The sequence below is a fragment of the Cibotium barometz genome, chromosome 30, assembly GCF_041138505.1.
Source record: "Cibotium barometz isolate CiBa-2024 chromosome 30, ASM4113850v1, whole genome shotgun sequence".
Taxonomy (NCBI): domain Eukaryota; kingdom Viridiplantae; phylum Streptophyta; class Polypodiopsida; order Cyatheales; family Cibotiaceae; genus Cibotium; species Cibotium barometz.
In genome coordinates this window covers 17,402,428-17,429,556 of record NC_141075.1, presented here as the reverse complement: position 1 = coordinate 17,429,556, position 27,129 = coordinate 17,402,428, and the positions used below count along the sequence as shown (strand labels likewise).

Genomic DNA, 27,129 nt, shown 5'->3' with positions numbered 1-27,129 from the left:
AAGCCACATGATAGTGACCCCTAAAGGATAAGTGTTCACATGACCGGCCATAAATGTGCCGGGTGGACCAAAACACTTATAAACTGCATATAAGTGAAAATGAACTAAACTGGGGGGAAAAAACCTCCACTAACTGAAGTAAAAAGTGCCCTAGTAACCTACTGATGATCACTAGCACTCCTCTGGGTGCATACACAGCATAAAACCCAACAAACCCCCCTGGAGTGATATGTGATCACTGTACATCATCCACCAAAAGGAAACAAATTCAAAGCATTGCGGAATGCTTCAAATTTCGGACGTGGTAATGCCTTGGTGAAGATGTCTGCCACATTCTGATCTGTAGGACAGTAGATCAGACTGATATCTCCTGCCTGGAGTCTCTCCCGAACAAAATGATAGTGAATCTCAATGTGTTTCGTGCGAGCATGAAACACAGGATTCCTGGCCACAGCAATGGCACTCTGACTATCAGTATAGATAGGTGTAGGCTCCTCCACTGAAATATCCATATCAGTCATAAGACGACGCAGCCAAACACACTCAACAGTAGTAGTGTAGGCTGCTCTGTACTCTGCCTCACAAGATGAAGTGGCCACCGTGGTCTGTTTCTTGCTTAGCCAAGAAATGCATGAAGCGCCAAGGAAGAAACAATTCCCACTAGTGGAATGTCTGGTATCAAAATCACCAGCCCAATCTGAATCACTGTAAGCATGTAACTGCATATCACCCCCCTCAGGATAAAGCAACCCAAGAGACAAGGTACCCTGCAAATAACGGAATACACGCTTCACAGCTTGCCAATGTGACAACCGTGGGCTGTGCATGAATCTGCTCAACTGAGAGACTGCATACTGAATATCTGGCCTTGTATTACACAAGTATATGAGGCACCCAACAGCCTGAGCATATGTAGTGGCATCAAAGGAAACACTGTCATCTTGTAGTGACAGTTTCATCCCAGGCTCCATAGGAGTACTAATAGGCTTGCAATCCTGAAATTTAAACTTCTCCAGAAGTTTAGCAACATAACGTGATTGCAACAACCCAATGCCTCTGTTATCCTGCACAAACTGTATGCCCAAATAGTAATGTACAAGGCCCAAGTCAGACATGTCAAATGTCTGTTGCAGTATCTCTTTAAATGCTGCAATTTTGTCATCATTTGATCCCATGAGCAAGAGATCATCCACATAAAGACTGATGACCAGCAGATCTGTCTCTTCTTTCTTCACATACAAAGTGGTCTCTGATGGACTGTTCACAAATCCCTGAGTGAGTAGAAAAGCATCTATTTTTGCATACCAAGCTCGTGGAGCTTGTTTCAAACCATACAAGGCCTTTTTCAGCCTGCATACTTTCCCCTCATGACCATGTTCTGCAAATCCCATGGGCTGAAATACATAAACTTCCTCCTCGAGGTCCCCATGTAGGAATGCAGTCTTTATGTCCAACTGGTGAACAACCCAACCACGATGTGCAGCCAATGCAATGACACACCTAAGTGTCGACATACGGGATGTAGGAGCAAATGTCTCCTCATAATCAATGCCCTTCTTCTGTGCATAGCCCTTTGCAACTAGACGGGCTTTGTACCTGTCAATGGATCCATCTGCATGTCTTTTCAACTTGTAGACCCATTTAGTACCAATGGCTTTCTTGCCTTTGGGCAGATCAACCAAATCCCATGTTTGATTCTTTTTAATAGAATCAATCTCATCCTGCATGGCTTTGTTCCAATGCACATTATCTCGTGCATCCACAAATGAATCAGGTTCATCATCATCCTGTAAACTGGCTGCCATAACCAGATTCAAATCCATGATGTGTGCATGCTCATTGGTCCTTGTCTCCCTACGAGTACGACCAGCAAGAGGACCCTCTAAATGGCTGTCCTGTAGTGTCCTCAAATACCATCTAGGTATATGTCTGACCTGTGGTGCCTGCTGTCCCATATTTGGTTCAGCTTCTGGCTCATTTGGCTGCTGAATTTCTGCACCACCTACATCATTTGCTGGCTGTCCATTACCCTCATGAGTTGGATCACCAACTGTGGAATGAAACTCCATGGGTAGAAGACCTTCAAATACATCATTTTCAGCCTGATTTGCCTCATAACCAGCCATGGATAATTCTGATTTTTCATCAAAAATCACATCCCGGCTGATAAATATCTTCCTGGATAGTGGGTCATATAACCTGTAGCCCTTGCTCTCACGGCTATACCCAACAAAAATGCATTTTGTGGCTTTATCATCAAGCTTCCTCCTCAACTCTTTGGGTATGTGTGCATATGCAAGGCACCCAAAGATACGAAAATGCGATACAGAAGGCTTGCGGCCATGCCAAGCCTCAAAAGGAGTAATAGAAACCAATGCCTTTGTGGGACATCGATTCAAAATATGACAAGCACACATTACTGCTTCCACCCAAAAGATATGTGGTAGTCTTTTTGCCTTTAGCATACATCTGGCCATCTCCATGAGTGACCGATTTTTCCTTTCTGCAACCCCATTCTGCTGTGGAGTGTAAGGAGTAGTATACTGATGTTTTATACCTCTACTCCCAAGAAAAGAATTCAACACATGTGACATATATTCCCCCCCTCGGTCAGAACGGAGAGTCTTCACCTTGCATCCAGACTCTGTCTCAGCAAGTGCTACAAAGGCCAAAAATGCATCATATACCTGTGATTTCTGTGTCAAAGGATAGACCCAGCATATACGAGAGAAGTCATCAATAAATGTTGCAAAATAAAAGCAACCACCTAATGACTTCGTCTGCATGGGACCACAAAGATCACTGTGTATAAGTTGCAACTTTGCAGTTGCTCTTAGAGCCTGATCACGTGGGAAGGAAAACCTGTGCATTTTTCCCAAAATACATCCTTCACAAATGTGATCTGGAGGCTTCTCCATGAGAGGTAGATCTGTAAACATATTATGTCGCTGCATAAGCATAAGACTACCAAAATTTACATGCCCCATGCGAGCATGCCATAACTCCGCATCAACCATAGCTGGAGTAAGAGTGAATGCATGATAAGCAAACTGATCCACTGGCTGAAATGCATCCAACTCATAAAGTCCATGACATAATGTACCAGTAAGCATCAAGGTCAAGGCATTTGCTTTGTCTCTGACCATGCATTTATCATCATCAAAGTGGACTTGCATTCCACAATGTGCTAAAGAAGAAATGGACAACAAATTCTTCTTTATCCCTGGTACATATAAGGCATCTGTAAGGCGGAGAATGGAGCCATCAATGGCTGTAAGCTGAATCTCCCCAATGCCACACACTGGATATGAAGCATTGTTGGCACACTGAACAGTTTTGCCAACAGGGGCAGGGCCAACATGACTAAACAAATCCCTGCGAGATGTGATATGCTTTGAGGCACCACTATCAAAATACCAAGTACATGCATGCTCTGTCATACTGAGTGCCTGTGAAGACCAAGAGGCATCATAGCTGCATGTATAGAAACAGTAATCCCTGTCCTCAACAAAAGAAGCAGTCTCTGGAGGAGCTTTAGGAGCATCATTTACAGACATCCCAGCTTCCTTTGCCTTCTCTTTGGCAATCCTCTTCCTACATTCCGTGATGTAGTGACCTGGCTTCTTACAGTAATGACATTTGCCCTTCTTCTTGGGCTGTCCATCACTTTTCTTGGTATCCTGTGAAGAACCACCATCACCTGAATTTTGATTTGCACTCTTTGGCTGAGATTTCCCTTTCCCCTTTTGACCTGTAGTAAATGCTTGTTCAGCATTTGTGTTCATATTCATATTCTTCCTCATTTGCTCCTCTTGTAGTAAGAGAGCAACAAGTTCCTGATACTTGAGGGGTTCAACAGCATTCCTCATGCTGAGGTTCAAAGAGGTATGGAAAGCCAAGTAAGATCTTGGCAAAGAGTGCAAGATGGTGGACACAAGCTGTGCCTCAGGAATAATCTCATCCACATTGATGAGTTGCTCTCTCAAATCCTGCAGCTTGTTTAAGTGGCTAGACATATCATCTCCTTCATTCATTTTCTGATTTTCCAGCTCTCTTTTCAAAAATGAGATCCTAGCCTCATTACGAGCAGCATACATCTGCTCCAAAGTCACCCATGCATTCTGTGAAGTGCCAGCTGAATGAATATGAGGTATAATGGACCTCTGAACTGACAATGCAATGAGTGACAAAGCTTGTGCATCCCTGGCATCCCATGTCTTTTGAGCATTTGTTCTCTGAACAGGCAATGGCTGTCCTGGAGCCTGTACCTGTTGTCCTCGTCCACGAGCACCCCCTTGGGGAGGGGTCTCTGGAGCCAATGGACCTGGACGTGGTTCATCACCACTAACAAAATCCCAAAGACCTTTTGCCACAAGCACATTTTTCAGCATAAAACTCCACAAGGAGTAGTTCGTGCCATCCAATTTGTCTTCCTTAGACAAATATGTGAATACATCACTTTGTTGTTGATTTGCCATTATGCTTTACGCACAATGTTGTACCTGTTTACCAAAAAACCCAATAGCAAAAACCCTGATAACAACTGTACTCCACTGAATACAGTTTACCCAAATCTGCCTGCACTCTCAATCCTTAGAATGTGCAGCTTAATGCACCAATGACTGAGTAGAGCAGCAAATGGCGTACACAATGCCAAAATGCCCCAAAAATGCCCAAATTGGCTGCACCCAAACTATGCTAAAAACCTGTATATTTTCTTGCTAGAAAAACTGCCTGTTGTGCCTGTATATTTTTCTTGCTAGAAAAACTGCCTGTTGTGCCTGTATATTTTTCACAGAGAAAAATAAGAATGCCCAAAACTCAAAACCTGTGATGCTTACCAGCTGAGATATGAGTTGATTGTTGTACTCGTAGACTGTTGTACTGTGCAGGTACTTTACGAAACCAGTCCTCTGTAAGCAAGCAGGTACAGTACGGATACTGAGGCGACCACAGTACTGTGCAGGTACAGTCTGCGCTGAAGGCTTATTGCTGCGCAGGTGACAGTCGGCGCTGTCTGGGGCTGCAGGCGACGCTTGCAGGTGGCGCACAGGTCGGGCTGAAGGCGACGTGAAGGTTACTTGTAGTAACTGTAGGCGACGTGTTACAGGTGGCGCATAGGTACACGGTCTGAAGGCGGCGCACTGTACACGACTGAAAAGGAAATGAATAGTACTTGTAGGCGGCGTACTATAGTACCCGACTGAAGGCGACTGATTACGGGCAGCAGGCGTAGAGATTAACTGACGGCGCACAGGTGAAGGTGACTTCGATTGACTGTACGGGCTGGTACAGCTGTACGGGCTGCAGCAACACAGAGCTTCAATGCTCTGCTGAAGGCGGCGCAAGATGTGTACGGGCAGGTAGTGTAGAGCTTCAATGCTCTGATACCAATTGAAGACTTAATAGGGTTAGGGTTAGGGTTTACAGAAAGAAAACAAGCGTGGAAACCAAGCAGGGAGTGAACACGACTGCTGTAGATTTCTCAATAATAGAAAAATGTGAAGTACAAGCCACATGATAGTGACCCCTAAAGGATAAGTGTTCACATGACCGGCCATAAATGTGCCGGGTGGACCAAAACACTTATAAACTGCATATAAGTGAAAATGAACTAAACTGGGGGAAAAAACCTCCACTAACTGAAGTAAAAAGTGCCCCAGTAACCTACTGATGATCACTAGCACTCCTCTGGGTGCATACACAGCATAAAACCCAACAAGTCGCTGGGGTCTGTGTGGGAGCTGTGCTCACCACGGAAGCTGTGGAGGCGGCGGCGGCCTTTGGAGGCTTCTTCGGACAATCCCGAGAAGTATGTCCTTTTGTGTGACAAAAGAAACATCTACCCTCCTTCTTGTACCTCCTTCTTATACTGAGAAAGCTCCTCAGCACTCAACTTGCCACCTGTCTTGCCTGCCTCCGCTTTCTGGTCTGGAGTATTTTTATACGCATTGTTCGAGTTCTTGGAGCCAGAGGCTCCCGGGCTCTATCCTGGGGAAGACCCCGTCTGGTTCTGGCTTTTGCCCCCTGAGGCGTTAGCCTTGGGAGAAGCCGGCTGGGAAGTCTTGGGCTTGCCACCATTGTGTTTCATTTCTGCACTCTGCGCAAGCGAGAGTGCGACCTCAAAGGTGGCTGGCCTAAACATACCCACCTCCCATTGGATTTGCGTGTCCAGGCCATACAAAAACTGCCCTTTCTTGTCCGAATCAGATAAGCCTAATTGTAGACACAAGGTCGAAATTTTATTGGCAAACTGAAGGACTGGTTACGCATTTTGACGCGCTCCCCTGAACTCGTCTTCGAGTCGCTCAAGGTAGTGGGGCGGTAGAAACCGCTGCTTAAGGTCACAGACGAACTCGTCCCACACATAAGCTGCCATACCTGCTCTAGTGTGGGCATGAGCTCATTGAGTCCACCAAGGAATGGCCTCACCTTCCAAGTACCAACTAGCTAAGATCACTTTGTCAGTATCTGTTTTCCTAACTGCGGCAAAGTAAGCTTCAAATTGATGTAACCATGAATAAAGAGTTGTGGGATCGAGTTTACCATTATACTTACTGAAATTCATTTTCTCGAGAAAATGATTCGAGGGCGCCGCCGGTGTCAATCTGGCGTCCAAAGCTCTGAGGTAACGCTCGTGTTCCACGCGTCGCATGGCGTCGTCTTCTCGTTGTCGGATCTCCAATGCACGCATCTGCATCTCAAGCAAAGAGCTTGGCTGCGGCTGTGACCCAGCAAGAGGGTCCTTGTGACGAGGATCTGGTATCTGGGATACGGAAGGAGAGGGAGGAGGAGCTGGAAAACGCGACGCTGAAGAGCGAGAACGCTCCTCCAGAGCCAAGATCCGCGCCTTCTGCTCATCCAACTTGCCTGTCTGGTCTGCGATTGCTCGCATCATCTACTGGAACATGTATGTGACACTCAAGCCGGGTGCCCTAGCTGGGCTGCCTGGTGCACTCTGGTCCCATGGTTCTAGCTCTCTCTCGTCGCCGAAACTCGCCATAGCGGGAAAATGCAATTCCTTCCGGAACGCAATCTGACCATCCACTATCTGTGTGGGAGACTTCCGGAGGCTTCCGGAGGCTAAAAACCAACCGTCCTTCGAGGGACAGGAGTCACTCTGAAAGAGATAGTCCACCAGTGTCTAAAAACCAACCACACGAGCGAAAAAAAATTCTGGTTTTCTTTGCTGAATCTTTGTCCTTGAAGTAGGCTCTGATACCACTGTAATATGCGGAAGCTTCGGAGAAGGATCCGTACTTCAAAACTCAGAAATCAGCACTCTTTTCGCAAGGACGGAATTAACGCACAAACTGAAAGGAGATGTGCAGAAAATATAGAGAGAAGGGGGAGATGGAGAGGACACAGTATTGGGTCCCAATTACCCTCTGTAGGGCCCCCACCACGGATGGTGTATTTGCTTTATTAGAATGATGTAAATCTGAAAACATTGGTGAAAACTGAGATGAATGATGGGATTATGGCCTCCACTATTTATACTCCTCCTCAGGAGCAGTCGGCCAGCTGAAAAACAGGCTATTGTCCCACGACTGGTGAAATTCAGCAATAAATGCTGAATTAAATCCCAAAAAATACTGCCTTTTTTTCCCTAACAGGCTGAAAGTGATGCGCCTGCTTCTGATTGACTGGACACAACTTTTGTCCACAATCACAAAGCTGGGCAGCCTGTATGGGCTGCCCCATACCTGCCCTACAGCCATTTAAAGGCTGTATGCTCCTGAAAATAGCCTTATCCTTTGCCCAAGGGCTGTCCCACAGCCCTTCCATGGCTGGTGGGTCCAGCCTGGGCCTTCCTGGCCCTCATGGGGATGGTTTCACACCATTCCCATGCCCATACTAATCTCCGGGGTAGCCCTATGGGCTGGCTCCTTGTCCTAAACATAATCTACTCAGTGATCTGGCATCCGGTACCATACCAGATACACAGAACCACTGACATCATTCTAGAGGGAGACTCACAGCGCGGACTGGCACTGTTTCATGTGCAGGACAGTGCACACCTGACCTTAGACTCCTGTGCAGGACAATGCACACCTGACCTCGGACATCTGAGATGGATCCCTGGCTGACTCGTCCCGGACTGGGCTCACATGGAACCAGTTCACCATCCCAGGTCCTGCACCTTCTGTACAGAAATGTCTACGTGGCATCCAAGTGCGAGATGCACGTGACAAATGATATGGCAAGCTTGCTCTTAGTTATATTCCGAAAGCATTTTAGACTAATACAGAGCAATTGCCCATTACATGCTAACATTTCCTGAGTATTACCGTAATTACAAGCTTTATGACACAACTGTCAACTATCTGTTGAGAGTAAACAACTACTACATCCTTCATACATTCCTTCTATCTAAGCATTCATCTCTACTCTTGCCTAACATAGCATTAATCCTCGTCACTATCTGTAGAGACCAGTTGTCCTTTTATGCTGAGCCTTCTTGTTCTTGACAACGGTTCTTTGGTGGTTATAGTTTGCCACCTCCACACGTGTGATACTAAGATGGTGCTCACAACATGGAGAGCGAAGAATTTGGTGGCGGATACGTTGTCACGTAGGCCACAAGTGCATGCCGTAACTACCGCCTACCACCAGGACTTATCAAGGATGCCAGATATGTATGTATGCTTTGGACACAGATTTTCAGCTTATTTGGGGTGATTTTAATCATGGTAACTGTTGTCCCATCTTATTCGATTAGAGATTGATTTTTGATGATGCAGAATCGTATTTGTATAGTGCGTGAATTATGCCAAAAGGTTATGTAAGAGTGTCATGCTCCGCCATATGCTGTTCATCGTGGTATTTTGGCTACTACACAGGCTTTGGAAAGATATTTCTTTTGGCCAGCTCTACACAGGGATATCGAAGCTTATGTGCGAGAGTGCATAGTGTGTCATAAAGTCAAGTTTAACAGACACAAGACACTTGGTTTGCTTCAGCCCTTACCTATTCCACACGAACCATGGGAAAGCATTAGTATGGATTCCATTATGGATCTTCCGAAATCGGCACCTGGAAATGATGCTATATGGACTATTATAGATCGTTTTAGCAAACACGCACACTTTATTCCTGTGTCAGGAAAAAAATCAAGCCAAAGCACATGGCAAAGTTGTTCTTAGCTCACATTTTCAAACATCATGGCATGCCCAAGTCTATTGTGGGGGATAGAGATCCTCGGACTACCAGTTTATTTTGGCGGGCATTGTTTAATAATATGGGCACAAAGTTGAGTTTTTCATTAGCCTATCATCCTCCTCACGACGCGGATGGTCAGAGTGAAATAGCAAATTCAGCTGTGCTTGATTTGCTCAAATGTTATGTATCTGAGCAGAAGTGAGATTGGGAAAAGTATTTGCCATTGATTGAATTTGCATACAATAACACAGTACATTCTTCAACTAATAAGGCTCCATTTGAGATAGTCTATGGCAAGGTGGTGCTTCCACCTATCTTACGAACAAAAGATGAAATCTTTGTAGCAGATGAGTATGTCCGTGATTTGGATACCGTGTTTGCACAGGTTTGGACAGCCATAGAAAGATCTCAAGCTAAGCAGAAAAAGGTAGATGACAAACCCAGGTGAGTGGTGGTTTTCAAGGAAGGTGATTGGGTAGTACTAAAGTTTGAGAAAGCATGTCTTCAGAAGCGGCCAGGTAAGGAAGGCCGGTTTCCTAAGCTTTCAAACCGGTATTACAGGCCATTCCAAATTTTATAGAATTAAATGAAGTGGCATATAGAATGGTATTGCCCGATCACTGGAAAATCCACAATGCCTTTCATGTCAGTTTGTTAAGGCCTTATGTGGGACCACCTCCTATGGAACCAGTTTTGGAAGGTGAATGAACTTGAGGAGGTATTGCAACCTGAGCAGGTAGTTTTTCATAAAGAGCGCAAGCATGTAGGTAGCAAGCTAGTGCGCAGGTATCTTGTGAAGTTTAAAAACTATTTGGCTATGGATGCAAAATGGATGGACGAGAATTATTTTGCGGATTATCCGGAACTTCTGAAGGCCTACTTGGCTTTTTTGTTGCGGTCAACTGCTTAGAAGTCGAGGGAATGTCACAAAATTCCTTACAGCTTCTATTTTTCTATTGTTCATGTGTGGCATGTGGAGCCTGACATGACATACATGTATGGCTGGTGTAGCCTGACATGGTGTGTCTCTATGGCATATGGAGCCTGACATGACAGTACATGTATGGCTGGTGTAGCCTGACATGGTGTGTCTCTGTGGCATATGGAGCTTGACATGACAGTACATGTATGGCTGGTGTAGCCTGACATGATAGTACATGTGTGGCTTGTGGGACGTAACATGGTGTACATGTATGGCCATGAAGCCTAACATGATGAAAGTCTTTGGGACTAGCTATCTTGGAGATCTTATGTATTTATGTTATGGGAAGGTTCCAGAAGGATCATGAGCCTTGGAAATTTTATCGGATACAACTGAGCAGATGGGTGTTTCTTCCAATATAATTGCACTCATGTGTGTGCATGACTTTGATTTTATCTTTGGATGACTTGTCTTGTTTGCCTGGACAATGCCTGAGATTTCTGCCTGTGTTGTCCATGGTGTCGGGGACGCCTGGGCAACCTGTGGACGTGTATGTGCACACTTGTTTGGGACTGATAGGTGGTCTACATGTGTTCTGCAGGTGGTAAGTATTTGTTAGAAGTCATCTCCTGTCTAGATTTATACACCAGGGCCTTTGTTGTGGGTGTGCCCGCCCTTATGAGGTGTTTTATCATTTTTCCTCACTCCCCGTATTTTTCCCCCATTTTTTCCATTTTTTCTGAGGCTTGGGAGGGCTGCCAAAGGGTGCCAAGAGCAGTACAGTGCTGGCCGACTGGGTGTTTATCAGTCGTGGGCACTCTTGCTGCTGGCCCCCGACTGTTTTTCATCAGTCGTGGGCACCAGTTTGCTGGCCGACTGCATTTATGCAGTCGTGGGACCTCTTTCTTCAGTCGTGGGCACTTTAGTGCTAGCCGACTGCCCTCCCAGGGAGGTATATATAGGTCCTCAGCCCCCATACCTCATTTGTATCATTCCTCGGGATCTTCTTGTGTATAAAAAGCAGAGTTACACGCCTACTTCTGTCTCTCTTGTGCTGTTTTTTTGCCTGCGTTTTTGCTCTTGTGTTCCCAGATTTGGTCATCATCTCCGCTGCATATTCTGACATGGTATCAAAGCCTAGGCTCTAGATAGGTCTTGGGATTTGTGTGAGCAAGAGGGGGACTGTTTTGTGGCTGATTGGTGGACTGTTTTGGGCTGATCGAGAAGAGGAGAAGCAAGAGGAAGGCGGGCTGATTTGCTGGACAGCCACTTGCACGTTTTTAGTTCTTCTTTGTTCCCACCCACCCAGCCTTTTCAGAGTACATCCCCGCTATGGCAGATCTGCTAGAGATGGCCGAGAGACATGTGAAGATCCCGACACTCCCCACGTTCCCGGTGGACCGTCTCAGTTGGACGGGAGCAACTACGGCATATGGAAGGTTATGATGGAATCTGTTTTGGAGTCTTATGACCTCGCAGAGTTCGTCGTTGTTGGGATTCCATGGCCGGAAGTTGAGGAAGGGGAGTCACCATCAACACGAAAGGACCGGAAGGCCCAGACGCAGATGTGGGATCGCGTGAACGCCAGGGTCTGTTCGTTTATTTTCCTCAACTGCACACCACAGGTAATTAATCATGTAAAGCATATGACGCTGGCCAGAGGTATATGGCAGCATTTGGCCTCACTTTACAACAGGGTATCACCCATGAAGAGGATTTCCTTGGAAGTACAGATGCGGGTTATGAGCCCTGCAAAGTCGTCGACGATGCGGGAGCATATTAACAAGCTGCAGGCTCTTCAGCAGGAAGTTCTTCAGGCTAGGAAGGAGATATCGTCAGAGGACATGGCCATCACGTTGCTGTCACACTTGCCGAACGATTCACGAACCCTCCTCAGGGTGGAGGTTCGGAGGCCTTTACTGGCCAACGGTCGAAAGGCTGTAACTCGGGCAAAGGGAAGGCTTCATCGGAGAAGTCTTCTGAGAAAAAGTCCGACGCTGACCGCGAGAAACTGAAGGAAGAGAGGACCTGTAATGATTGTGGTGAGAAAGGCCACTACTCGAGGCAGTGTCCCAAGCGGAAGACCGAGAAGGGTGAAGACTCCTCAGCAGCAATCATGAAGACTCCGGCTTTTATGCACCTGGAGGAGATGGACACCGATGCTTCATTTTCTTCAGGCAGGGAGGAGATTGGAGGACTCTCCGCAACGGATACTCGGGAGTGGATTCTCAATAGTGGTGCTTCCAGGCACATGACTCCTTCCCGTTCCGGTTTACAGGATCTCTGCAGACTTTCTGGTCATATTCTTACTGGGGATACGTCCACTATCCCAGTTCACAGTGAGGGCAGGATGGAGATAGTTCCCGATGGCAGAGGGGGGAAGCATTCCTCCCAGGTGTTGTATGTTCCGGCACTTGGTTTTCATCTGTTGTCAGTGCATCAGGTTTGCAAGACTGGCGTACGGGTGGAGTTTCATGAGCATTTTGTTGCTCTCCGGGACAAAGCAACAGGCCAAGTGGTTTGGGAAGGTGGAGTGGAGAATGGAGTTTACAGGCTTTCAGCACTCTCTCTCCCAGGTCCTCAGGATTGTGATGAGTGGCAGTCTGGTAATGGCTACTCAAGTGTGGATACGCTGCAGGTACAGGCTTTTTGGGACCAGATGGTGGATAGCGTACCAGTAGATGGCAGCAGTTGGCAGGAACTTTCCAGTACTGATGTTGGTAGTTCTTGTGTTCGTGAGTCAGAGGAAGCTGAACAGGTCACTTATGCTCTGATGTCTCGTAGTGTTCAGGACATAGAACCTCCAGTAGATGAGGATGTTCTTTCCACGGGGACCTTTCGGAAAGCCAGGCAGGTGACAGGTGGTTACTTGCAGAAGGAGGTGGTTTCTCCAGGCTTTGTGGTTCCGGATTCAGAGGGGGTGGTTGACAGGTTTCATCAGGTTTCCAGGACTTGCTTGTGCACCGTAACAGGTGTTGATCCTTGTGAGTAGTGTGATGTCTCTTTGACTCAGAAGCTGTATGGTTCATTGATCTGGTTGATGGACACGAGATTGGACGGGAGCTTCCTGATGAGGCGGCTGAGCTCATGGTTGCAGATGTCTCTTTGGGAGGCAGGATTGCATTTCCTGTGGTTTCTGCGGCATGCGAAGGATCATGGACTCTTGTACACAGGAGGGGGATTGTTGGATGGAGTCCGACTCCACGGTTGGAGTGACTCGGTTTGGGGAGGAGATCCAGACACGAGGAGATCTACTTATGGCCCAGGAGCAATTTTACGGAGTAGGAGGAGGTTACATTGCAGGTTTGGGCTTCCACTGGAGGAACCCATGGTCATCCAGAGGCACTTTGTTCGTGAACAGATCGTTGCTGATGACATCTTGCTGGAGTTCTGTTCGACGGAGGACAGTACGGTGGACCTCTTCTTAAAGTCGCTCTCTCAGGATTTGCTCAGGTGGCACCCCAGCTCCCAGTGGTTGGTTACACAGCCAGGAGCTGAGAGGGGGTGTTAGAAGTCATCTCCTGTCTAGATTTATACAACAGGGCCTTTGTTGTGGGTGTGCCCGCCCTTATGAGGTGTTTTATCATTTTTCCTCACTCCCCGTATTTTTCTCCTATTTTTTCCATTTTTTCTGAGGCTTGGGAGGGCTGCCAGAGGGTGCCAAGAGCAGTACAGTGCTGGCCGACTGGGTGTTTATCAGTCGTGGGCACTCTTGCTGCTGGCCGACTGTTTTTCATCAGTCGTGGGCACCAGTTTGCTGGCCGACTGCATTTATGCAGTCGTGGGACCTCTTTCTTCAGTCGTGGGCACTTTAGTGTTGGCCGACTGCCCTCCCAGGGAGGTATATATAGGTCCTCAGCCCCCATACCTCATTTGTATCATTCCTCGGGATCTTCTTGTGTATATAGAGCAGAGTTACACGCCTACTTCTGTCTCTCTCTTGTGCTTTTTTTCTGCCTGCGTTTTTGCTCTTGTGTTCCCAGATTTGGTCATCATCTCCGCTGCATATTCTGACAGTATTCCCAAAAACTCAATTTACAGCTTTCTGAGTTCACATGTTAATAATTATGGATGCAGGTTCACACTCACTTATAAGTGACCGGACAACTTATAAGTGAGTACACATTGAGCAGGACTTATTTAATACATGTGGCGGCCAAAGACCGGACATTGGACATTATTTGGACTCCCTTCATGTAGGCGCCCCTTTCTGGACTAGAAAAGCACATGTGTGGGCTATTTTCAGCAGGGAAGCCTCTATTATTGACAAAAACTCCAGAATGAGGGGGCGCATGCTTTTCAAGAGTGCATGAGGGCTGGTCAGCTGGTTTTTAGCCTGTTGGCAAGTTTCTACAACCATCCATCGTGACTGAAGTTCACCGGATGCATGGGAGAAGTTGGCCAACTCCTTCTGCATGTTCTCCACTGATGGCCGGTGGATTTACAGCTTGAATGGAGGCTAGACAGAGGTTAAAAACAGGGAGGAAGAGCTGATCGTGGGCTTCTAGATAGTTTTCCTTCCGACCGGAGGATTGCAGGCTTGTGCACAACTGCAGGACGCTTTCTTCTATGGCTACTAAGGGGGCTGGTCAACTGTTGAAAATAGCCTTTGAGGGCTGCTCGACTTACTTTATGAGCCAGATAGGAGGGAGATTATGATGTTGAGTTGTCCTGGGCCTGATGTGGGAGTGCTATGGGCTGTCCATAGTTGTCCTGCATGTGCTTGATGTCGGGAATGCTCACTTGTGCTGAAATTGTCAGCAAATTCAGATATTGTGATGTTTTTTCTTATTTTCATATGGTATTGGAAGAAATAGGTGCAGCCAGTGGTGAACCCTGGGCACCCGCAAAGTTGTATTGGAAGCAGACTCCTTTTTGGTAATCTAACCATAAGAGGGGGGGGGGTGTCAGCCCATCTTCTGGCCCCTAGTGTGGTGTATTGTGCAGCTTTGTCATCTTGTTTTATCTAGTATGCATATGTGTATTTTCATATTTCATGATTGATTAGATTTTCTGTGTTCAGTTGCCCCTTCCGTTTACACCCAAGGTAGAAATTAGGCCATTCATCTCATAATTCACATAGGGCAGGTGTGTTCCAAGGGCCATGACAACCAAGGGGAGTGCTCCAACCGAGTTAAAGAGTGCACGTCAAGAACCAATCTTTATTTAGAGATTTACATCATTCTAACGAAACAAATACACAATTCATGGGTGGGGGCCCTACAGAGGGTATTCGAGACCCAATACTATATGTCCTCTCTCTCTCTCTCTCTCTCTCTCTCTCTCTCTATCTATCTATCTATCTAGGAGTGCTCCAACCCAGGTAAAGAGTGCACGTCAAGAACCAATCTTTATTTAGAGATTTACATCATTCTAACAAAGCAAATACGCAATTCATGGGTGGGGGCCCTACAGAGGGTATTCGAGACCCAATACTATGTCCCTCCTCTCTCTCTCTCTCTCTCTCTCTCTCTCTCTCTCTCTCTCTCTCTCTCTCTCTCTCTCTCTGTGTTGTGCGTTATCTTCATCGTGAATGGTTGTTGAATTTTTTAGAATTAAAGTTATCGATTCTATCCATAGAGCTTCTGTATGTTACTTTGGTATCAGAGCCTTCCTCAAGTGTGATGATTCATGCAAAAAACCAAAAAAAAAAGATTTTTTTTTCTCGCTTATGTGGTTGGTTTCTAGACTCCAGCTGACCACCCCTTTCGGTGTGACTCTTGTTCCTAGAAGAACATTTGGTTCTCAGCCTTTGGAAAGTCTCTCACATATATAGTGGATGGTCAAATTGCATTCCGAAAAGGAACTACATTTTCCCTCTATGGCAAGCTTTGAGACGAAGAGAGAGAACGACAAACTTCAAAACAAAGAGCGTCGGGCAATCCTTCGAGGGCGGCAGACATGAGTGTGCAAGACATGTTCCAAACGATGATGCGAGTACTCGCAGACCAAAGCACCAAATTAGAAGAGCAGTAAGTGCAGATCTTGGCCCTAGCAAAAAGAACCTCATGTCCATCTCCCTTTTCTCTGTCTCCTCCTTCCTCTTCTTTTGTTTCCTAGATCCCAATAGCAGATCCTCTACCGGATAACTCTTTTCAAGAGTTATAACCACATTCAAGTTCGACCCTTGAGTCGATGCATGAAGCACGATAAGATTTCTTGCGGCCTTAGATGCAAGAGCAACACCAGTGGCTTCCTCGGGTCATCCTCTCGAGAGGATGAACTTCAATAAGTATATAATCATAAACTCGACTCCACAACGATTTATTCTTGGTTGTATAAATTTGAAGCTTATTTTGCTGCAATTAGAAAAAATGACACTGACTAAGTGATCTTGGCTAGTTGGTATTTGGAAGGTGAGGCCATTCCTTGGTGGACTCACTGGACCCACACCAGATTAAGTATGGCAGCTTATGTCTCGAACGAGTTTGTCCTCGATCTTAAGTGACGATTTCTACTGCCCCATTACCTTAAGTGACTCAAAGACGAGTTCAGGGAGGCATGTCAAAACATGCAACCAATCCCATAGTTTGCCACAATAAGATTTTGAACTTATGTTTGCAATTGGGTATATGTGACATGTGAGGTCTTCGACCGTAGTAAACACAACCTTAGTCTAAGTAAACTGCACTTAATGATGCTTAAGAAAGACAGATAGTGTCAATGCAATGCAATGCAGCTATATTAGATGATGAATGCGGTTACAATGAGATCCAAATGGATCTATGCTGTCCTAGATCATGTCTACCCCTGGAAGAGAGGGAAACATGCTGAAGGATGATGAAGGATCGCTGTCCTGACTCCAATGCTGAGTTCCACCACTTGTATGCTGGTATCCCTCTATGTAGGAGTTGGGAAGATGGCTGAATATGCTGATTACTGATGTAGATGCTGAACTGAATGCAATGCTGGATTGAATGTGATGATGGGCTGAAACGCTGATGTCAGATGCCCCTTGATGGACTAAAACGCTGATGTGTCTCTATTTATATGGGGGATTGGTGTTGGTCGGCCAGCTTTGCTGCAGTCCGCCAGCACTATATGCTCACGACTGCCATAAAATACTATATGTTATAAAACGTCAATCGGCTGGTTTATACATGCTGTCGGCTGCTGCTGTCCAAACTCTGTCGGCTGCCTCCACAAGCCCCAAATGCTTTGGTCTAGATGGCTAATGTGATGCTACAATGCTGAATCCAACCCATACCATGTGGTACATGCCGAAAACATTCATTTAAATGCCCATAAAATGCCTGATAAATCTTGATGATGTTTACGATTCTAAAATGATACCATGTCACTGTACACCTGAATGGTGTGCACATGATAGTATATCTAACAAAGGACAAGAAAGGACAGTTCCTTTATGGCCTTAATACACAAGTCCAGTGGGAAGTGCGTATATTTTGGCTAGCCACCTTCGACATTTGCGCAGTGTTGAAATGAAGTACAATGGCGGAAAGCCCAAGACTTCCCAGCCTTCCACTCCCAAGGCACCCGCCTCAAGGGAAAAAGGCCAAAACTAGACGGGGTCTTTCCTAGGATAGAGCACAAGAGCCTTGGCTCCAAGAACTTAACCAACGCATCCAAGCTTACTCTAGACCAGAAAGCTCAAACAAGAAAGACTAGTGGGAAACTGAGTGCTGAGGACAACTCTGTATAAGGAGGAGGGTAGGTGTTTCTTTTGTTACACAAAAGAACACACTTCTAAGGATTGTCTAAGGAATACCACCACTCAACAGACAACCACCCCAACCTCCAAGGCTTCTGTGTGGTGAGCCCAGTTCCCACACAAACCCCAGCGGCCGTCCCTAGTTCTTTGGATCCCAGTTCTTTGGTTGGTGTAATCGTTAGCCGAGAGCTCGAAGATAAGCAGTATGAGTGCAACGAATTGCTCAAGGCCTTCGACTACAAAGGTGGCCAAAGAGTCGTCGTCTTGTTCAATAGTGTCAACATGGAGGATGTGGTCATGGAACAGGCTGCTCGACGAGCCCGTTTTGTCTTGACTTCAGTAGACAAGAAGGTTGAGGGATTCAGCATAGGAATGACGATAAGCACCAAGTTTGAAGCTCAAGGTGCTAAATTGTTGATTCAGGGCATTGAGTTTGTGGGAGATTTTATGGTTGCCCCTCTTGTAGGACCAAACATAATTATGAGAATTCAATGGTTTCACAAGTTCCAAGCAAATATTGAATGGGACAGGCACACTTTTCGGATTACCTGAAATGTGTCCAAAGCCCTAGTGACCATTAAGTGTGAGCCAAGAATCCCGAACTTTCCTCCCATAAGCCACTTGCAAGCTAAAAGAGAAATAAAGAAAGACACAAAATGTGCGATGATTTATATCCACATTGCCCGGACGGTGGCCAATGCTTCCGAGAAGTACCAGGCTCTCCATGAAAAGTTCTAGTCTTCACACCCTTTAGTAGATCTTTGAGACCCGTCGAGAGGTTAGAGAATCTGCCTATGTGGGTGGAGTATGCCTAGCATATTCCCACAAAGGATCGGATGTCGTATGTGGTCTGTGGTATCTCCCAATTGACAATCTCGGCTGGCCAAATCAAGTCGGATGCTCTTAGCATTGATTACGTATCCAAGGTAGAGAACCTCATGCAAATAAAATTCCAACTTCTTCTCATTGACGTAGAGCTCGTTGCTTTCTAGAAACTTCAAAACTTTCTCCACATCAATGTCGTGCTGCCCAACTGAAAATACCAGTATATCATTCAAAAATATGAACACACACTTTCCTATTAAGTCCCTGAAGATTCGCATCATCTCATGGGTTGAATGTGGCTAGGGCTTTCGTCAAACCAAAAGGCATGACCACAAATTCATTGTGAGCCCGTTCCATATGAAAGGCCGTCTTGGGAATGTCCCCCTCAACAATTCTAACTTGGTGGTACCCACTCTTCAAATTGAGTTTCGAGAACACCTTCGCCCCATTCAGCTTCTCGAGAATGTAATCTATTCGAGACATCGAAAACTTACCCCTGATAGTTAGCTTATCGAGTGCGCGATAGTCGAGACACAATCGGGAAGACCCATCTTTCTTCTTGACGAAAAAGGATCGGGGTTGTAAATGGTGACACACTCTGGTATATGAAGCTAGATTGCAATAGTTCTTGAAGTTGGTGGTTCCATTGCCTTCGACAGGCGGTATGGAAACTTGCTCGGGGGATTCAAGTCTCCTCTCGGAGGAGGTCTATCTTGTGGTCCTCCAATCTAGATGGGGAGAGATGGGAGGGGATTGTCTCAAATGACTCCCCAAGCGCAGGAGGCATTAAAAAAACGTCAAGGTGGCTTTGTCAAAAGCACCTTGTCTAGAGCTTGCCTCGTGGGATGAGTCGTTCTTTCGAAGTAATCACTAAAATAGTTGTCAAATACGAAGGTACGAAACAAGACGAAGGTATGACAAAATGGTACCGATACAGGACTTTTTATTTCGAAAAAAATAAGTTCGATAGAGATACGTTTGACTTTAAAAAACACTTGAAAAATAGATATTTATACACATTTAGAGATGCACAGTCGAGAGGAGGTGGCAAGGTGGAAAGCCCCTATTTCCCAAACGGCCATAAAAAACAATAGAACAAAACATGAAGAAAAAAACGAACATAAAAAGTCACACAAAAAAAAACCATTAAAAAAACAGTTTCGCTTGCATAGTTTGTAACCAACAATTCTTTCTCATAAACCTGCAGAGAGAGACTTGAAGTTTGTAACCTACAACTCTCATATTGATTCACTGTAAAATCTTAAAGAGAGGCCTGAAGTCTGTAACCTACAACTCTCACAAGCAACAACATGCCCTTCGTGATTCAAAAGTGTCTCTATCATAGTCACAAGGGACGGGGGACGGGGATGGGTACGGCCATAAGTAGGAAACGGGGACAGGGGAGGGAACGGCACTCAAAAAATGCTTTTTTTTTAAGTTTTTCTACTCCACTTATTCTACTTTGGAAGTACATCAAAATGAGGCTTGAGGGAGAGAGACTAGAGAGAGTAGATACACTCATAGAGTGTAGCTTGAGGCTTGAGGCTTGAGGCTTGAAAGTTGAGAGAGAGAGTTGCTTGAACTTTGAAGTTTGAAGTTTGAAGCCTTGAAGCCTTGAAAGTTGAAAACTTGAAGGGGTGTGTGTGTGCTTGTAGCCTTGTAGCCTTGTTCTTATATAGATATTAGATAGGCAAGAGTCAAGCCTCAAGGCCCAAGGCCCCAAGCCTAAAGGCCAAGGCAAGAGAGAGACAAGGGCCGGGCCAAGCCTCAAGGCCCAAGCCTCAAAGGCCAAGCCTCAAGGCTCAAGGAATCCCCAAACGGCCAAGCCAAACAGCCATAAATGGCTAGAAACGGCCAAGGCAAATGGCTAGAAATGGGGAAAAAAAAACAGTCAAACTGCGCGCAACGGCTCCCTGTCGTCCCCCCACAGTGCCATCCCCCACAGCCATCCCCGTTCCTGCCGCCACCGTCCCCTTCCTCGTCCCTTGTGAGGGACGCCTCTAGGGAGACGTCTGACCGTCCCTTGCCATCCCCGTTGCTGATCTATCCCGACTCGGCGTCCCTCCGTTCCAACCGTCCGTCCCTTCCGTCCCCTGTGACTATGGTCTCTATGCAATTGCCACATGCATCGGCCTCAACAAACACCTCCTCCTAGCCCAGCTCATATGATTTTCAAAAACCTATCACCGCTTCATAATTCTATTATATCATATCAGAATGCATCAGCAAAAATTGGTGTAGATAAAGCTCCTAAGAGAGATATACTACAAGCAGATATAAGCCACAAGAATGAAGAGGCAACCTCTACACGTCCGGAGGCCTCAGATGAAAGCCAAGAAACGGAAAAGAGAAAGAGAGACAAAGAAGCAATAAGCAACAACAGCTAGATGATGAAGACCAAATCTCAAAGAATTCCTTCTTGCATAATCTGAATGGTGACTAAACTATGGAGGGCCTAGACAGCTTGATAAAATTGCCACTACGTGGATTAGAAGGCCAAGTTCCACAAGTGCTTCCATCTGGGAATAGGAGTAATGGCTTATGAAAATATGGAATTACAAGCCCGTATGCCTCTGACCATAGCATCCGTAAGCTTTTGGAAGACACTCCGCTCCATGGTTGGATGTCCACTTGAGGATGGCTTTCTTCATTGTAAGATCATGTAGTGGTGAAGCCAAATATGCAAAGTACAATATGAATCGTTTGTATTACGAACATAGGCAAAGAAAACTTATGGCTTCAAGCATTGATTTCACCTCATTCGTCCCGAGGCTTGTCCACTGCCTTAAATGTGGCCAATATTTGGAAGAGTGATACTCAAATGTGTGTACTTAGTACTAGAGCGAGGGTATTACACGAGATATTACACTAGGGAGGTTGTGTAGCCGGGTGAAATCATCGTGTGTAACTAGGTAAGCGAGTGGGGAAAGGACCCACTCATCTAAATGAGAAATAAATAAATCAATATGGATGAAAAATGAAGAGCCAAAAGACTTATCAAGAAGCACGTTAATTATTGGAATTGAAAACCAATGCTTGATGGTAATCTTCTTTATAGCATGATAGTCTACACACATCTTGTAAGTGCTATCCTTCTTTTGTACTAAGAGTATCGACTAGTACTAGAGCAAAGAGCTCGGACGAATCATCCCTTTTTTATAAGTTTAACTTGCATCATGATATCTATCCTTACTTACTCCATGTATTTGGCCATTATCATGCTCATCATTCTCACGTGCAAAAACCAAGTACAAAACAAGCCAACTTTTTCATTACTTTATACAAAAGAGTTGTACCACACCTACAATACGGATCTCCATGACATGTTCATATGGCCTCTATGCATTAAGGTGATTTTAATCCTTAGTATTAAGGCATAACTGCCAAGGCATTCCTAACAATTCGTCAAGTACCTACAACAAGGAGCAATTAATAAACTCTCATGATCCAAATATCCCTTTATATGTATACGCAACTTTTCATCTCACAGGAGTTACATTTGCATCTTTGCCCTCAAATGAAAAGGATGCTTCCATGGGAATTCCATACTAAGGCACACCTAGGCCTTTTTGGATATAAAGTTATTCATGGAGCAATCATCAAACATAGAGAGGGCTAGTTAGTCTTCTAACCACACCCCAAGTCATACATACTTTGCGTGCTTCCGTTGTAGATCTGGTACTACCATCACACTAGTCCTTTTCTCCTATGTCTTTTGTACATGTGGGTATTTGGCAAACATATACTTCTTGCTTCCAAATTTAAAGCATCTACTATATTTTTTTCTTTGTTGTGGAGACATCTCATAAGAAAAATATTCAAGTCAGGGCTTCTTTTTGGAAGCATTTTGATCATTTTTAGCATCATGTGCATATCTTTAAAGCGGTTGTATAATTAGCCTCCACTTGCAGGAATACATGCATGAATTGCTTTACAACCATTTGATATGGAAGTTTTGCACAGTTATTGCAAAAATGGTAGATTGTTGTGAGCACTTTCATTGGGATAGATTTTCAAGTCAAATTGAATGACGGACTATGCCACATCAAACTTTCTCTTTTGCTCCTCATTTATTATGTGTTGGTGGGATCACCTTGAGATCTACTTTCCAAAACTTTTTTAGACAGTGGATAACAGATTCTCCCTCCTTTTAGGACATCCTATCCCACTCTTTGCACATGTTCTTATCAACGTTTGGAGCCAAGAATTATGCATGAAATGCATCCTTGAATCCATCTAATTCAACCATCTTTCCTAAAAGCTTATGGGAAAGCCACCAATTAACTTGCAATCCCTTTTATATATGCATGCCAACATGACAGCGTGAATTTCTACGAGAAGTCCTCATTAGCAAAGGTGAAATAAAATTACCATTTTATTTACATTAATCTTACCACGGTAATGTTCAAACTTGATGTCTTTCTTACCAAATTCAAACTCCTTTTGAAGCTTTTCTAGTGAGATTAACCATGGTCTTCCATTTGATGCTTCTCTTTATCTATATCAAGACCAGAGGATTATTGGTATTGCTTTGCATGATCCTAGCTTTCCTACAAGGAAATGTTATTATTGGTATTGCTTTGCATGATCCTAGCTTTCCTACAAGGAAATGTTTCCAAGTTTGCTTCCCTATAGGAAACGTGTTTCCTAACTACTATGTATGTTAATAGAACACACTTAAGCATGAAAGGTTAAACCACACAATCACAAGACCATAAACACTACACTAGACATCATAGATTGAAACACCCCAAGTTGAGTTCGAACTTTGCACATGACTGACAACTCACATTTCATAGATCCGAAGCACATCCATAGCACTACAACACTCCAAATGAACCATGTAACCACACGAACAAAATGAATAGGTGTTCAGCTAGCAATCACCACCTGACCATAGGGTCCAACCCATCAAAGACAATGATAAAGTTCACTGAGCCAAACATTGGCACAACACTAGGAAGCTCATGTCCACAAGGCATGCACGTCCCATACCATGTGTCCCCAACCCTCATGGCAATCACAAACACAGCTAACCAATGGGCTAATCACTAGAGAGTTCCCACATTAAAACTCACTACCACTTGAAAATTGAGCTTTATCACTTCACAAACCAAAAAGCCTAATGAAAACGAATAGTGGATAGGTGGCAAACTATCTTTTCAGCTTTGCTTGTATGCTATCATCATGCCAACCATGAACTCCTAGTTGCAATTTCGAGAGAAAAATATTAAGAGAGGAAGCATGACTATGAAACTCCATCCCTTATTGTCATGTTACATTGGCTACAAGACACGCCATACACCTCTGCAACATGGGTTTGGAAGCACACCACATATGAGCCATGGACTTCCGAGTTCCAAAGGAAGATGCAAAAAAGAAGTAAATATCATGCATTAATGGTGAAAGACTACTAAAGTTGTTTGCTAATGCAATATTGAGTTGTTTGCTAATGCAATATTGACTTCTAACTACCCTTGTAGATCAACTTGGAGTTCATGCAAAATGTGGCGTTTGAGAATTACTTTTGGGTTTTATACATGATGAGGATGTGATGTTATGAAAAATGCAAGATTGTGAATAACGTGTTACGTATTAAACCCATGTTATGGAGAAATCCATGATGTGAATCCCATGTTGAAAATAAAACAGGAGTTACGAAAGATGTGGATCGGACCGTGATGCTCCTAACTCTAGCTCTGGATTATTTAGTTTTACCCATGTCTCATACAAGAGTGATGCTTCCCAAGGCCTTTATTGTTCCTGCATCCACACCCTCAACTTTGGATACCGTCGACTGTAGCTCTCGTTTATTTAGTTTTACCCATGTCTCATACGAGAGTGATGCTCCCAAGTTAATCATAGCAAGAAGATTAAATGTTGTTATTTTCTCAATAGAGAGTCAATCATAGCAAGAAGATTTGTGGTTGTTCCCTCAATCATGTATTTCAGCTTGCACTTTTCTAGCTATTGCCTCCATCTGAGCACCCTTCTCATCTTCTTTTTTGTGAATGCCAGTCGAGGCGAGCCTTGAAAGCATTAAAAGGATTGGTGAGGCTGCAGAAGGCAGGCAGCAATGACTCTCCGTTGTATGCAAGCTCTAGTAAGAGTTCAAGCTCATGTTCGAGCTCGCCGTGTCCGAATGTCAGAAGAAGGCCTTGCTGTGCAGCATAAAGTCAACCAGCGACGACTCTTTGAAGCTGAACTTCGAGCCTCCGAGGTCTGGCATTCTTCTCTACATCCATTCTCTTATGAACTGCATGTCCAATTGATATATTGGCATGCGCATGCTTTTAGCATGATGTTATTGAGCTACGATGCATTGATATATACTGTCTTTGAGCAGAAAGCATGGTGTCTTTGATATGGCATGTACATGGATTTAGCATGATGTTATCAAGCTATGATGCATTGATATATATTGTCTTTTAGCAGAAGGGATGGTGTGACACTCATGGTACAGTTGAGGAGATTCAGGCAAAGCTACAGCAGAAGCAAGAGGGTGCAATCAAGAGAGATAGGGCAATGGCTTATGCTTTTTCTCATCAAGTAAGTGGATTGCCTTCTTGTTGATGAGGCTTGTAAGTTGTGGCATGGTGTGTACGCTTGTGAGCATAAGCTCGAGTACTCCCTTAACCTCGTGAAGCGCGCTAATATGATGGCCCTGAGCTAAAGCTGCAACCGTCTGATATCTGGGGGGAGGAAGCTTCAACCATAGGAGAATTCTCAGCTAGAAGATGGACCCTTTCGCATAGCTTCAGGTACGAGAAAAATAATGATTGTGAACGGTAATTATTTTTCCATAATCTAGGGTAGTCCCCTGCTCACAGATGTTCTTAGTCATCGTAGAAGATGAGCGGACATGGTGATCTTGAAAGTTAAGTAAGCGATATCGAGAGAATAGCAAATGGAAGGAAAAATGAGCATCAGCCTAATGATTGGAGAAAGGGGCGATCTGAGGGCCTTTGTGGAAGATGAGCTTGGGGTCGACCTTGTCGCCTCTTTGGTATAGTATGGAGTTTGGGCCTTAATTAGGCCATTGAGATAATCTAAGGCTGTGTTTACCTGCAGATGAATGGCTGAGTTGGGCCAAAAAAGGCTTGCTCCACAACGATGATGTTCTTGAAGAAGCTCAGTTATCTGGAAGCCATGACAGTCAAAAAGCAAGCATCTCCGAAAGGCCTTTCTTCAAGGAGCTCGGTGCTCAGGAGAGGCGTTGCATTATATATATATATATATAATGTGTTTATATAGCCTGCAAGTGATGCGTTGCAGGACAAGAAAAATTGTTGGGCTGAATCAAGATTCTGAAGGAGGTGGGTAAGAATTTCGCAGGTAAAGAATCATGCCGTTTCAGCGTAGAAGATGGCCGTTAATGTGAATATATATTGGCCCGAGATAGAAAGCCCAAATTGGTAGGCAGGCAAACAAGGGCAAGGGCAGTAGGTAATTAGAGCAGTCGCAAAAATGAAGGCCAGAGACAGCTTATGTGTACCGACCTGGGGCTTGCAAACTGGAAGAGCTTTCCTTTGCTGGAGAAGATGATGACGGCGACCTCGGCATCACACAGAACGGAGAGATCGTGGGCCTTCTTCAACAATCCCCCGCGGCGCTTCGAGAAGGTCACCTGCCGCGTAGTGGCGTTCTCGATCCTCTTGATCTTGATCTTCCGACGCACCATCCTTGCCCGCTGGAATACACAAAAAAGATAAAGAAGAGGCAGAGCGAGCCAGAGGGAACAACAAGGAAAAGCGTCGGCAAGCACTAACTTTCCTAAAACATCCAATCGATGCAACGAAGCTCTTGCCTCTTCTAGCAATCTGCAAGTCAAAGACCGCTGCGCTTCACCCACAGCTGCGGCGCCGAACACGACAGCAGGCTCTCACAACCCACAGCAACCTACCAAGTAACGCAACCGTGTCCAGAAGCCTTATCCACTTGTACTGAGAGAGATTCAATTAGGGCACGAGACCGTAATAATGGACTTTAATCCTTTCTGATCGTGTGAAGAAACTTAAACACTGTAGAAACTTGAAGTGACCGCACATCTTTTCACTCTCTCTCTACTTGTCCTATCCCCTCTCTCTCTATACTTGTCCTATCTTTCTCTCTCTCCTTGTCCTATCTTAGATTCGCCACTATCGCCCACGACAGGAAATAAAACCTTACAAAATGGTAGCTAGATTGTAGAGACCATTTCCCTTGTTGGGTAAAATCATAATGTTCCAAGTTCAAATATATATTTATTACTATCACACAACGTTCATGTGTAGTACAATGTGTGGTACATAGAAATGAAAGCCTCCACAGTGTAACCCTATTTTTAAAATTCAAAATCTTAGCATTTTTTTTTCACTACTACGCATCCAGTGTGCCAAAAAAAAAAAATAGAGCAGTAGAGCCTACATCCCTTTTGCTTATGTCCTCGACCTAGACCACAGGCTTGCGTTGCTTGGTTGGCTTCCAAGACTTAAAGTTGGCACAGCTGTGACTGGGCGTCCGCTGTGGTATAGAGCAAAGACTGGGCCAGGATTGGTGTGAAGACGAG

General features: G+C 44.9%; 2 protein-coding genes across 4 annotated transcripts in view; one reads left to right on the top strand and one right to left on the bottom strand.

Annotated features, from left to right (window-relative positions):
* LOC147621224 (agamous-like MADS-box protein AGL19) overlaps nucleotides 1-26,544 on the bottom strand; it is a 45,675-nt gene extending 19,131 nt beyond the window's left edge. Inside the window, exons 1-2 of one of the 3 annotated variants that reach the window (XM_086823944.1) lie at nucleotides 26,389-26,544; nucleotides 26,081-26,271 (exon numbers count right to left, since the gene is read on the bottom strand). In XM_086823944.1, coding sequence (XP_086680070.1) covers nucleotides 26,081-26,262 — 182 coding nt within the window. In that variant the 5' untranslated portion in view covers nucleotides 26,263-26,271; nucleotides 26,389-26,544. Of the gene's footprint in view, nucleotides 1-26,080; nucleotides 26,272-26,350 lie in introns of all 3 variants that reach the window. The other 2 variants (XM_086823946.1, XM_086823945.1) reach the window with 2 other exon arrangements.
* LOC147621225 (protein IQ-DOMAIN 5-like) lies at nucleotides 24,648-25,446 on the top strand. Its single transcript, XM_086823947.1, has 2 exons — nucleotides 24,648-24,801; nucleotides 25,017-25,446. The coding sequence occupies exons 1-2, from the start codon at nucleotides 24,658-24,660 to the stop codon at nucleotides 25,152-25,154; spliced, it is 282 nt and encodes a 93-aa protein (XP_086680073.1). The 5' UTR covers nucleotides 24,648-24,657; the 3' UTR covers nucleotides 25,155-25,446.
* Nucleotides 26,545-27,129: the final 585 nt, after the last annotated feature.

Bases quoted from the DNA above. Each gene is read 5' to 3' on its own strand.
- LOC147621225 (XM_086823947.1), top strand. From the start codon at position 24,658: ATGACTCTCCGTTGTATGCAAGCTCTAGTAAGAGTTCAAGCTCATGTT. The intron at 24,802-25,016 runs GTCTGGCATTCT...GTCTTTTAGCAG, and splicing joins CTGAACTTCGAGCCTCCGAG to AAGGGATGGTGTGACACTCA.